The sequence below is a fragment of the Crocodylus siamensis genome, chromosome 4, assembly GCF_052110815.1.
Source record: "Crocodylus siamensis isolate JL-2025a chromosome 4, ASM5211081v1, whole genome shotgun sequence".
Taxonomy (NCBI): Eukaryota; Metazoa; Chordata; order Crocodylia; family Crocodylidae; genus Crocodylus; species Crocodylus siamensis.
Window position 1 is genome coordinate 181,146,002 of NC_143398.1, and position 13,622 is coordinate 181,159,623.

At 48.0% G+C, this 13,622-nt stretch overlaps 1 protein-coding gene across 2 annotated transcripts in view; it reads right to left on the reverse strand.

Annotated features, from left to right (window-relative positions):
• SLX9 (SLX9 ribosome biogenesis factor) overlaps window positions 1-13,622 on the reverse strand; it is a 116,590-nt gene that overhangs the window by 99,029 nt on the left and 3,939 nt on the right. For both annotated transcript variants that reach the window (XM_090045061.1, XM_090045060.1), the window contains exon 2: window positions 8,310-8,418. In XM_090045061.1, the coding sequence (XP_089901187.1) occupies window positions 8,310-8,418 (109 nt within the window). The remainder of the gene's footprint in view (window positions 1-8,309; window positions 8,419-13,622) is intronic.

A 13,622-nucleotide genomic window follows, 5' to 3' on the forward strand; every position in this document is an offset into this window, starting at 1 on the left:
ACTGTACAGGTGGGACAGAACAGGGAGGAGAGGCAGGGGTGTGGCGCTCTGTCAAAAAGCAGTACACGTCCTCAACAAACAGGATGTGATCAGAGGAGGGGCAGACTGAAGCGCTCTGGGTCAGAATACAAGGGGGTCGTGGAGAAAGGGACTTAACAGTGGGGGTCTACTACAGACCATCCAACCAGGGGGAAGAGCTGGACCAGGAATTCTTGGGTCAGCTCGCGGAGGCAGTTAAGTCAAGGGATGTGATAGCCATGGGTGATTTAAACTACCTGGACATTTGCTGCGAGGAGCAGTCAGCCAGGTCTGACCACTAACGTAGCTGAGATACAAGACCTCCACCTAACCCAGGAGGTGCACAGTCCCACCAGGGGGAATGCCCTGCTGGACCTGGTCCTGGTCCTTGCCACACGCAATGACCTGGTGGGAGGACTCCAGGTCCTCGACCACCTGGGTGATAGCAATCATTGCCTACTGGAATTCACCATCCAGCGCAGGGTGTCAAAGGCCTGCAGCAAGGGAGTAGCCCTTGACTGCAGGGCAACTTCAACAACTTGAGGAGATTGGTAGGAGAGGCATTGCGGGTCCAGAGAGTAGGGGAACTAGGTGTCCAAGATTAGTGGTCGTTCCTTAAGGAGACAATCCTCTGAGCCCAAGGGGTGACAGTCCCAACGCGAGTCAAAGGGGGCAAGAGTGCTCAAAAGCCCCCTTGGCTCGCCAGAGGCATTCAGGAATGCCTGAAAACCAAAAAGGAGGCATACATCCAGTGGAAAGGAAGGGCTATCGCCAAAGAGGATTATACCTCCATCGCTCGAGTCTGTAGAGAGGCTGTTAGGAAGGTTAACGCGGAGATGGAACTAGGACTAGCAAACAAGGATCAAGGACATACCAAAAAGTCCTTTTTTTAAATATACAGGGAGTAAAAAGAAGGCACCAGGCAATGTGAGGCCCCTGCAAGATACGCCTGGCAATCTGGTGGTTGCACCAGATGAAAAAGCAGACCTTCTTAACAAATTCTTTGCCTCCATTTTTCTGAGCAGGGTCCAGGATATCTCCCTCACCAGGATTCAGGATGGACTTGGAAGAGACTCCGCCAGGCCTAGGATCAGGGAGGACCGAGTTAGGGAACTTCTGGAGGGGCTGGACATGTTCAAATCAGCACATCCACATGCTCTCCACCCTAGGATGCTGAGGGAATTGACAGGGGTCATCATGGGGCCCCTGGCACGGCTTTACGAGCACTCGTGGTGTTCTGGCCAGGTGCCAGAAGACTGGAAGAAGGCCAATGTGGTCCCCATTTTCGAAAAAGGGAAGAGGGAGGACCCAGGCAATTATAGACCCATTAGTCTTACTTTGGTCCTGTGGAAGCTCTTTGAGAAAATTATCCAGGAGCACATCTGTAAGAGACCAGCAGGAGGGAGCCTGCAATGCGATGCTGCGGCTAATAAAGCGACCAAAACACTGGCTTGCATCCATAGATGCTTCTTGAGCAAATCCCAGGACGTCATTCTCCCCTTGTACTCGGCCTTGGTGAGGCCGCAGCTGGAGTACTGCGTCCAGTTTTGGGCTCCACAATTCAAAAAGGATGTGGAGAAGCTTGAGAGAGTCCAAAGGAGAGCCACGCGCATGATCAGAGGTCAGGAAAACAGATCTTACGATGACAGGCTGAGAGCCATGGGACTCTTTAGCCTGGAAAAGCGTAGGCTCAGGGGTGATCTGATGGCCACCTATAAGTTTATCAGGGGTGACCGCCAGGATCTGGGGAAGCATTTGTTCACCAGAGCACCCCAAGGGATGACTAGGTCGAATGGTCACAAACTCCTGCAAGACCGTTTCAGGCTGGACATAAGGAAGAATTTCTTTACTGTCCGAGCCCCCAAGGTCTGGAACAGTCTCCCAGTGGAGGTGGTTCAAGCACCTACATTGAACACCTTCAAGAGTAAATTGGATGCTTATCTTGCTGGGATCCTATGACCCCAGCTGACTTCCTGCCCTTTGGGCAGGGGGCTGGACTCGATCTCCCGAGGTCCCTTCCAGCCCTGATGTCTATGAAATCTATGAAATCAAGGGCAACCAGCATGGGTTCATTAAGGGCAGGTCCTGTCAGACCAACCTGATAGCCTTCTATGATCAGGTCACAAAATCATTGGACAGGGCAGGTATCACAGTGGATGTTGTCTTTCTGGACTTCAGGAAGGCCTTTGACACTGTCTCCCACCCCATTCTCATTAAAATGTTAGGTGACAGCGGCATCGATGCTTACACAGTCAGACGGGTCATAAATTGGCTAGGGGACTGTACCCAGAGAGTGGTGGTGAATGGTCATATTCAACTTGGAAGGATGTGAACAGTAGAGTCCCCCAGGGCTAAGTCCTCGGGCTCATACTATTCAATTTCTTTATTAGCGACTTGGACTAAGGGGTGAAAAGCAGCTTGTTCAAATTCACTGATGACACCAAGAGCTGGGGCAAGGTGGGCACGCTAGAAGGAAGGGACAGGATACAACTGGACCTGGACAGGTTACAGGGGTAGGCAAACGTGAATAGGATGGGATTCAATACTGACAAGTGCAGGGTACTGAACTTGGGCAGTAAGAACAAGCAGCGTACCTATAGGCTGGGGAACTCCCTTCTTGAAAGTACGGTGGCAGAAAGAAATCTTGGAGTCATTCTCAATTCCAGAATGAACATGGGCCACCAACGTGAGGACATGGTCAGGAAGGCCAACCGCACCTAGTCATGCATCCACAGATGCATCACGAGCAGGTCCAAGGAGGTGATCCTCCCCCTCTATGCAACACTAGTCGGGCTGTAGTTGGAGTACTGAGTCCAGTTCTGGGCTCTGCATTTCAGTAAGGATGTGGCCAGCGTTGAGAGGGTCCAGAGCAGGGCCATTTGCATGATCAGGGGGCAGCAGGGCAGGCCCTATGAGGACAGACTACGGGACCTGAACCTGTTCAGCCTCCCCAAGAGAAGGCTGAGAGGGGATCTGGTGGCCATCTATAAACTTACCAGGGGGGACCAGTGGGGAATGGGAGAGGCCCTGTTCTCCTGAGCACCTCCCAGAGTAACAAGGAATAACATCCACAAGTTGATTGAGAGTAGGGTCAGGCTAGACATCAGAAGGCACTACTTCACAGTCAGGGCAGCCAGGATCTGGAACCAGCTTCCAAGGGAAGTGATGCTGACCTTAGGGGTCTTTAAAAGGGAGGCTTGATAATTACCTCACTGGAGTCATATGAACTTAAAATTTACCAGGGGCCATATGAGCCCAGTATTCTTTCCTGCCCAGGGCAGGGGGTCAGATTACACCTTTGATCTGCTCAGGTCCCTTCCAATCCTACATCTATGAACCTAAGTAATATAAGTCAGTACTGTCCCTCAGTGGGAGTGAATTCGTGGCTGAGTCACCATTCAGCCCACAGTGGGTCTTTGTTTGCCAGGAGACCTAAAAATACCAAGGTCTCCGCAACTAGGTATGACATATCCCACACTACCCTCTCCAGGCTTCCCATGGAATGGGTCGTAGAAATGAGATAGCTTGTTACCCCACTCCTCCCCATTGTTTGGCTGCTAGAACAACAATCAGCTGAGGGACAGCCATGGCTAGTCAAAGTTTTAATTAGTTTTTCAACTTCTTCCTTGCCTACGGCCTTTATTTTCTTACTAGTGAACTGCCCATCAAGAACGATGGATGAATTTCAAGTAGGAAAAACAAAATAGATAGGTTTTACTTTTTATATTTTACGAAATAAATTAAATATTTATAAAACTTAAATAAAATAGGCTGAACATTCGAACATTCCTGCACTCGCTCTTCTTCAGCAGGCTGAAGGTGCACTTGTCCATGCATGCTGCCACCCAGTCACTGCCTGCACGCCTCTTTTCTGGGCAAGGGCAAGGGCAAAGGCAGGTGAGCTCTGTGCCTCATAACAGCCACCCACATCCCGGGGCTTCCTTTGCACTGCCCCCGGGTGCCTCCTTCCCTGCTTGGGGGTTGGGACGGGGCCACCACCGCACCTCCACTGCCTCATGCCTCTGCCCAGCTCCTGCTTTTCCTCAGCTGCCCCCTTCCTTTGCCCTCCCCGCTGTGCCAGGCTCCTGGCTCCCTCCTGGAAGGAGCTCAGTAGAAACAACCCCGGCCCCTGACTTTTTTCCCCAATTCTGGAAGTCGGGATCATCCTGACATGGTCACTAAACAAATTATTTGCTAAGTTATAGCAAAAACATTTCTCTGAAGATATAAATGTTCTCTCTCTTACAGTTTTCAAGCTATTCACATTTAAAGAGCACTATGGACAGACAGATACACAGGCAGACAAACCAAGCCCTTTATATACATAGTTTGCTTGAAAAGAGGTGCTTTCAGATGGCTGAGTGAGATTCCAGGCAGGATAAAATCATAAAAAAATTTAATAAAAATAAAACTAAATACAAAGTGGAGGAAAAAACAACAAACCCAAACTCAAGCACGTGTATTAACCAAAAGCCAGTACTTTTTCTCAAAACTGGGCAAGAATTTGTCCTCAGCCCATGCTGGCCTCTGCACTACAATGGCTATAGCCTGCTGCTTCCTTGTGCCTTTACAGTGTTTGTTTCTTCTCCAGGATAACCTCATCCCTGACACTCATGCACTCTCAGCAGGGCTCCGGGCTGTTGCAGGGAGCCCGCTATTCCCTGGGGATAGGGAAGTGTTTGTGAATGGCCATGGGAAGGGGGAAGGAAGCAAAACTTTTCTGTGGCCTGGCATTAGGTGGAAGGGTGTTAATCTCAGAGTGCCCCTTAGTGGCCTGGGACAGCCCTGCAAGCACCCTGCCCTCAATTCCTCCTTCCATCTGTGCAACGATGCAAGTGCCCTGCTCTCAGCGTAAGAGGAAGCTACCCCACACCAACCTTTGTGAGGCCTTGTTCATTTCTCTCCCAAGACTTAGATTTTTTCCAGCTCAACCTCAGATCCAAATACACTCCTTTTGGGGGGAATTCCACAGCCCTCCTCCTGGGGCCTGGGTGATCATTCATCCCTAAGCTGCAGTCTCACAGCCCTCTATGCTGAGGCTGTGATTGAGGAGACACCTCTCTGAACTGTGGCACACAAGTTCAGCTGCCCACCTTGTACAGCCCATGCTGATTCAGTCTTAAGCCACTTTATCCCAGCTACTCTCTCCATAGCTTTGCCTTTTTCTCCTGGGGCTGGATGAAGGTAGCAGTGCTTCCTCTGCTGGCCCCTGTGATGAGGGTAGAGGCGGAAGACTGGAATCACTTCCCCTGCACTCACCCTGGTGTGCTGGGAAAGAAGAGAGATTTGTCCCCCATACACTACAGACTCCTGGTGCCAGGCCCTTAGAAAGGATGGCCAAGATCTCCCCCAAGTACTGCACATTTCCTGGACCATTCTCTCCCCCCCACAACAGCGTCACTCCCTCCAGGGCTCGGAGAATTTGGCAGGCTGTGCAGTTTCATAGAATCATACAGAAGCAGGCCTGGAAGGGATCTCCAGAGGTTATCTAGGCCAACTCCCTGCCTAAGGCAGGATCATCCCTATCCAAACCACCCCCACCCCCAGCTCCAAACAGTCTATACCAATCTGACCAGGGGGTAACATTTCTTCCTGATCTAAAATATGGTAATTGGTCTGACTCCGATCAAGGTCCCTTGCTCTAGCAAGGAACTGCCACGTTTGATCCCAGCAAGAGTATTGACACCCATGAACGATTCATGCCCCCTGCCCCCAGCAGGGATTGTGGACCACCCACAGACACCGACAGTGGCGAGCAGCACCTTTTTGTAGGGGGTGCACTGCCACGCTCAGGGGGTGCACATGCAGTGTAGCTCAGCAGTGTAGCTAATCATCCTGGCTGCTGGCAGATATTGCCAGGGACTTTAGCCTGTCCTTTACTGGCTACAGAGCACTAGAGCCAGTGTCTGGAGCCCCAAAACACCTCCACTCCCTGCTGTTCATATCCTCAAGGGAACCCCAAGCTATAGCTGGTGCTCACAAATGCTTTGAAAGCTTAACAAAAAACAACCCAGTGACCCAGAAAGGACATTATGCCATGGTGCCTATGATGGCAGGGAATCAGACTCCGTTCCCAAGAGGCAAGGACTGGGGCTTACGGGAATCCATTGTCCTCCAACTGTCCCCTTTCAGCAAAGGCTGGCATATCGCTGGGACCAGTAAAATCCCTTTAGGTCACTCTGCTGGCAGGGTGTTGCTTTTAAAAACACAGTGCAGGGCATTATCAGCCACCCTAGGTTTCAGACAGAGCACATCATGTTCAACATGGCAACAGCATCCGATAGCAAAGTCTTCTTAAATGAGACAATGTCTTACAAAGGGAGCAAGACCCTGCATTGCCTATGCTCTCCAAGGGCCTGCAGGAGGGGTAATGGCAGAATCTGAACTTGGCCTTCTCAGGGCTGCAACAGTAGGTGGGAGAGAAACATCTGTGCTTTTCTATTAGGGCTTAAAATAACCAAGTGTGTAGGAGAATTCCTACTCAGCCTGCCCTCCCTCCCTACGCTCTGAGCCAGTAATTCCCTGCTGAGGATGCTGTCCACCCAGGCACAGAGATGCCTGAAGGCAATGCACATTTCTCTACAATTGGTCAGTTTCTTTTCTGTCCCTGGGTCATCAGTTGTGGTATGCAAGGCCCAACCTGAAATCGCTGAACTGACACAAAAGCACATGCACTGATTTCTGCAATAAGGAAACCTACAGGCTTTCCAAACAAAGCACAACAGCTAAAGAAAGGGAAAGAAATTTCTTTCCGCCCCACTTAATTTCAGGGCTCAACCTTCCCCCCGCCCCCAAGAGGCATCAGTGAGAAAGCACTTGAAGAGGCAGACTGCAGCGGGATCAGGATGTTGTAGTTGGGGAGGGGAGGGGATGGAAGAAGAGCGTAAAGAGAGTTGAAATGCTGCCAGGCACTGCACATCTGCATCATCAGCACTGCACAGAGACCAGCAGCTCAGGTCTATTTATAAACCAGACATGGCATTGAACGGGCAGCTGTAGTTTGCAGCGAGAGACTAGGATTGCAGGCTGTCAGCTTTCCACCATACACTGTCTGGTCCAATTAAAAAAAAGATGAGCAAGAACATGCACACTCATCCCTCTGCCCAGCTAGTCACAGAACCATGGACCCAAATGCTCTGAAAACAGAATTTCACTGCGATTTCCACACAAAAGACTGGCTTCCTAAGCAATTATGTCCTCATACAAACTTTCTGCTGGCTGAAGTACAGATGCAATCGATGGGCTATGGCTGTTACAACTCGCCAAACACAGCCCTAGGATATTTGCTGGTTTCACTTGCAGCCCAGTCGATGTGAGAGGGTAGGACAGGCTCTTATGATAAAGGAAGGCAGAGCCTTTGTATCAGTAATAGTTTATCTTCATCGTGCAAATTAAGAGAAGAAAATACTTATGGGAATCACAACAGACATTCTGAAATAGTCTCCAACACCAGGAAAAACTGAATAAATAAATAAAAAGTTACAACTGCACTCTTCCACATAGAGTAGGGAATCAGTTCGACACAAAAAGCTTGGCTTGCTGTTCATAGCTTCACAATTTAGTCTTCATTAACTGTTGATATGGAGATAGGGACCCATACTGCTTCTTCCCAGTCTCCCCCATCCCCTTAACACACACACACTTTGCTCTGAAGACGCTTTCTGACAGACTCCAAGAGGCACAGGTAAGGCTAAAATGCAATACAGAACCTGTCCCCTGCTCTTTGAATTACACTTCCTCCTGCTCCCATTTGGAACCCATTTTAATACTTGCTGTTCAGGACCCAAAGCAGTCCAAGTACCAGCCTACGTTTATACCACCAGTGCAAAGCCAGATGCTGAAGGCAGTATCCAAAACACAATTCAGGTTACTTGCAGGAGTACTGGCCTACAACTCACTGTAGTGAGGGCTTGGACAGTAACCCCTGCTCAGCTCAAGGCACGTATTTATGTTCCATTAACTACACACACTCTTCCTCCTGACACCCATCAGATGTAAACTGGCCATTTGAAAGTGTAGAGATACGACACAGAATTGATTGCCTAGCTGTACTTTCTGGTAGTCACTTGAATAAATGTGTACAAGCTGAGGTTCATTCTAGTGCTACAGGATTAACCTTGGATACAAAAAGGGGTCCCAACAGTCTACAGAATCTCAGCCTTCAAATCCCAATGAGATGGCAGCCATAGTCAGACTCCAGAGCAGACATAAGTACTGCCCTCCCCTGCAGGAGGGCTGAGCACCAGTTTACCACTGTAAGCCCCCAAATGACATCACCCCACACTACTTACCAGTCTTGGTGGAGACCACACTCCTTGAATCCAAATCCAGTTTCTTGACCAGAGTATTTGGATCAATCTTCATCCCAGTAAAGATGTCAGAGGTCAGGAAAGCCCAGTCCTTAGCCAAACAAGCAGAATTAAAAAAAAGAAAGAAAGAAAGAAGACCAGACATGTTAGTACTGATACCATTAATAAAGTAAACTGGCAGGCAGAGCCCTATTCTCTACAGTCACTTCCCAGTAATTCTTTATCCAGGTCTGGCATGTGACCCATAGCATGTATGAGGACAAGGCCAAGCAACTAGTCTTCAGCTTATCATTAAACAATTACTAAGCATGCATGGGACTAAGTATAGATACTGATTGCCACCAGCACCATGAGCTGGCCTGGGTATCCAAGCCCCATTAGCTTAGCCCAGATTTACAAGAGGTATTCAGACACTTAGGGGGACCTACACACATTAACGAGTGGATCAGACATCCAAGTCACTCTTAGTTAAGCAAGTCAGTTATCAAGTTCTCATTGCTGTAGGGAGTTAAGAGTTGAATAGCATTTAAAACAACAAATAAGCAGATTAAGTATCTATCTGGAACTTTGGCACCTATGTAGTTTTGTAAAACCAATCCCTGGACTACACAGTTTTATGCTAGCATACTTAGAGCCGTTAGGAGGACTATTTATAAATCATTACAGGTACAGCACCCAGAAAGTTTACAGTTATATTGGTATAAATATGTCTTTATACTGAGATACCTTATTGCCCTTCTCTTGAGAACAGCTATGCCCATATAGACACCTTTATACCAAGAGGTCTGTATCCATAGAAAAGACAGGGAAGTGGTCCAGCTTCCACTGCACCCATATAGATCAAGCAATCCAATTCATATGTTTAGACAAGGCCTAGATTTCTCTAAAATATAAAAAGGAATGGTTTGCCCTCATGTGGACAGCTGTGTGCAGTACTGCCCGCCCCCCTCAAAAAGGATATCCAATACTTTCCGAACAAATCTCAGCTACTATATAATCTAGTGATCCAAGAAGAAAACACTGTATTCATCCAGCATTAACAAGTGACAGTCCACACAGTAGGCCATCACTTAGCAAGCAAAGGAAGCACAAATATAGTTTTGCAATTTGACCTGCTCACATTTAAAACTGCAATCAGTATTAAAACCTCCTGGCCAATCAGCAACAAGTGTCGAGGCTGCCAAGGCCACTCAGCCAATCAACAGTGGGCAGCATACAGCAAAAAGAGCAAGGCTGAAAAGGAACTGCTGCACAGTGCACTTCCACCACAATTGCAGTAGGTCCCTACTATAAGCATATCTATAGCTGAAGCTTCATACAAAAACTGTGGTAGATGGCAACATCTGCAGAGATGCTACATTGTTATTCTGTGCTCAAGGTATTTTTGCCTCAGACACACAGCACAGAAAAGCTCTGAATTAACCACTCTTCATTCTGGGCAAATGTTGCATAGTGCCCTGCTCCCCCTTTAGCATTTGGGGATTTTTCCAAGCTGCATGTCGTGTTTCCTACTCCTAGATGGGAATTCTGGAACTTAAGGCTAAACTGAGCAGTTCCCAGGATCTCTCATGTCCAAGTCGCTATCCATCAGGTTTTGTTCCAGGGAATTTTTTCTTTCCAGGCTCTTCCTGGATGGAATGAATTGTAAAGAAGCCAGAGGCTGGGCTGGTATGCATGCAAGACAGGCAGTCAGTGAAGATGTAGACTGAGAAGTCAGTAGGTGAGAGAGAGGCTGGGGGTGGTGGGAGGTGGTAAGGGGAATGAAAGTAACTGGTAGATAGTAGAAAGGTATCCAGGAAGTCAGATGTTAGGGAAGTTGTGTGTCATACTTCCAGTGTATATATTTTAGTCCATGAGTTTTTGTATCCAGTAGGTTGATGGAATGAAGTTCATAGGCTCGTCTGTGAAAGGTGTTTTGTAAATTTACAGCTAAACAGAAATGGGCATTTCTCCCTGGTACTGCAAGGCTTACTCAGTCACCACTGGAGAACCTCCAATATTCATATGGAAGAGTCTGGAAAGATCCATTTTTCCATATTGGAATCAGCCTGGTTCATAAAACATTTGCTCCCATGATTCCCACAGATCCTGCCATCACTGTGACTTCTCCAGTTATTCTGGGACACTCAGCTCACCTACCCTCTGCTTTCCTGGTGTACCAAACACTGATGACAGAAGGGACTGTTTGATGATACCCTGAGCAGCTGCAGAATGATGCTAGAGCATGCTCTCTGCAGACTGAACAAATACAAATGGAGAAACTGAGTACCTTGAGAGTAAGGGAGGGTGCCTGACAGGCAGATGGGAAGAGGAGCTGGCAGACTTGCTCACCATTCTGAACAGCTAGAGAGGAAGAGTCTACAAAACATTGCAGCAGCTCATCAACAGTCAGGGATACACACACTCCTACTCTCAAGCTAAGGGACACTTGTGAAAGACTTGTAGGCTTGTGACCTTGTGTAAGCCTTACACAAGCCTACATGCAATGGGACAACAATGAAGCATGTGGCATGACTGCTGAATAATCAATCAGTAATGTGACAGGTGTGTGAAACAGCAGGGAGTAATAACTGCAAGAACCACATGTTTTCATTAAAAATGATATATGTATATACATTTCCTAACTCACAGGATTGTGAGGGGGAGGAGGGAAGAGGGAGTTTCAAAAACATGAACCCAAAAGGTTAAAAAAACAGGCAGCAAATAAAAAGAACATAAAATAACATTTTTTTTTAAAACAAACATGTTTTCTTCAATCTCATAGAGGATTTTGAGCTACTGTATTTACTCAAATATAATATGAGGTTTGTTTTCCTCCCCCCAGTCAGCTTGGGTGGGAGGGCTCATCTGGTATTGACATATGAAATAGAGAGGGGGGCTGGCAGCTGCTGAGGCTCTGACTCTGCCCATGACCTGGAGCCCAGGATGGGGCCAGAGTCAGACCCACAGCACCCACATCCTCCCAGGTTCTGCCCACTCCCCCCACCTACCCCCTTAGTGTAAGGCATAGCTGGGCTCCAGCTGGAGTCTCTCCCCAACATAGAAACCCCTCCACCTAATGGGTCCAGCAGCGGCAGCAACAGTGCTGCAGGGCCAGGCAAGGGCTGAGCTTCCAGGTGCTGTGCTCTGGAGCAGCATCAGACAGCAAGGGCGGCAGGAAGGCTGCAGGGGGAAGAAGTAGGTAGGGCTGAGGGCAATGGGGACACCTAATTCCCACCCCCTCACCAACCACAGCTTACTCTGCTGTAGCAGTGGAGGAGCAGGGGATTTCAAGACAACCTTCCAATACTTAGATTCTATACCTAGACAGTTATAGTAGATTTATAGAATTTTCCACATAATATATCTAATTATTGGGGGGGTTATCTTATATTACACTAAGTATAGTACTACATGGAAGAGCCAACATTGCAGTTGTATCTCCACCCTTTTTCTTTTTTTACTGTCTTAATTCTTCCTATACAATTCTTCCAGCACTGTTCAGTCCCTACTCTGTACAGTGGAGACAAGGAGAAAGAAAAGGGAGCTGTATTGTATGATTTCACCTATACCAAAAAAAAAATCAGTTTAACTGCAGGGTCAGGTCAGTTCAGGGCCTCAGTTAAAAGGGACACACAGACACACAAATAGACATGGACACGGACAAACACACTAGAATTCTGCATTTGGCTATTTTTTAAAGTCTCCATATGGCAAATATTTAAAGTCTGGGGTATAAAGGGAGACAGTAAGAAGATTACCAGATGTGTCCTGGAGGGGTCCATGGCATTAATTATGCATTACACAATAAAATTACTTTTGTTAAATGAAAAAAAAAAAAAACAACAGTCCTGACTCATTCAGGGATGAAAGTGTGGGAAAGAGATGACTGGAGGTTGAAAGATAACAGCAGGACACTTCTCCCTTCCTCCCAACATACATGTTAAACTCACACGGTCTAGATCACATGGAAGTGGTTGGTTAATGCAGAAACTGGATTTTTATTGAGCCTGTACTACTCAGTGATGCCACGATAAAATCATAAAAACATGAGAGCTAATACAGTAAGAGGAGAGCACATCACTGCAAGTGCACAGCATTATACACATTGATGACCAGGAAGGAAGGAGTGTTCAACAGTCAATCCTTGCATTTTAGAGGCCACAATAACATGTCTATCAATAAACAAGAAAACTCCCCAAGTATGCTGCTGCTTTGGGAACTGTATCACAACTTCCACATACTGAATGAAAACTAGAACACTGCCATCACTTGGACTAGACTAGAAAGCAGGGGGTCAGCACCATTTAAGTACAACAGGTACTGCTGCTTGTGAGCCAGCTGTGACCATGGGCTGCTGATCCTCTCTACAGTGCCTCAGCTCTGTGCCAAGGGCTGCACTCTCACTCTTGCACATGCCCCACCCCACTGCAGCTTCCGCTAACCCTTACCACCAATGGGGTAACAAGAAGCTGCAGTAGTGGAGCAACAGAGCAGCCCTCAGCCCAGAGCACACAAGCATAGCCACTGGCTGGATGCTGCAGAGGGAATCAGTGGCAGAAGAATGCTCAGAGCAGGGCGAGGAAGGCACCCCTGCTGCTACAAATTGCTGCTTCTCCCCCTGCCATGAGTTGCATCCAGGCCTCAGACCACAGGTTGTCCATCTGCAGACTGGATCTGGCCAGTAGCCCAATCCTGGGTGCAAGTCAGGTGCTGTAGGGCCAGATCCAGCAATACAAACTGGAGGGCGGGCATGACCCTAGTCCAGCTGCATGGGGGGAGAGGCATAGTCCAGCCCTGATCTGGCTGCATAGGGCTTGGGAAATTTGGTAGTGGGGAAGAGGTAGTGGTGTTAATTGCCACTGCTCCCTCACCACAAAATAATTCCCAACCTGTGGGGAGTCCTGTGGGCCAGCGCCATGGTTCCATGGGCCACAGCTGGCCCACAGGCCAGGCATTGAGCACCCTTGCCCTAAACCAATACCCCTAAAACTCTTTTCCTCAAACAATCATACATTCTGCCTTAGCAAGAATACCAGCTGTGATTACCTCTACTAGGAGGACAAAGTCAAGGGCATTGGATTTTGCCTATTATTCATGTGCACACACATGCTGGGAAGACAAGTCTCTTTGGCTGGGCTCCAATGTCTCTTACAGGAGTGCGCTGAAGAATGCTAATGAGCAGAAAGTGATTCACAACACCTTTGGTGGTGCAGGATACCTGCAGCCTCCTCTCTGCAATCTACCAAGGCCCAGATTACACCTGCAATATTTTTCAGATGCTGGCATGGCTGCTTCTACATCTTCACCTGCTAA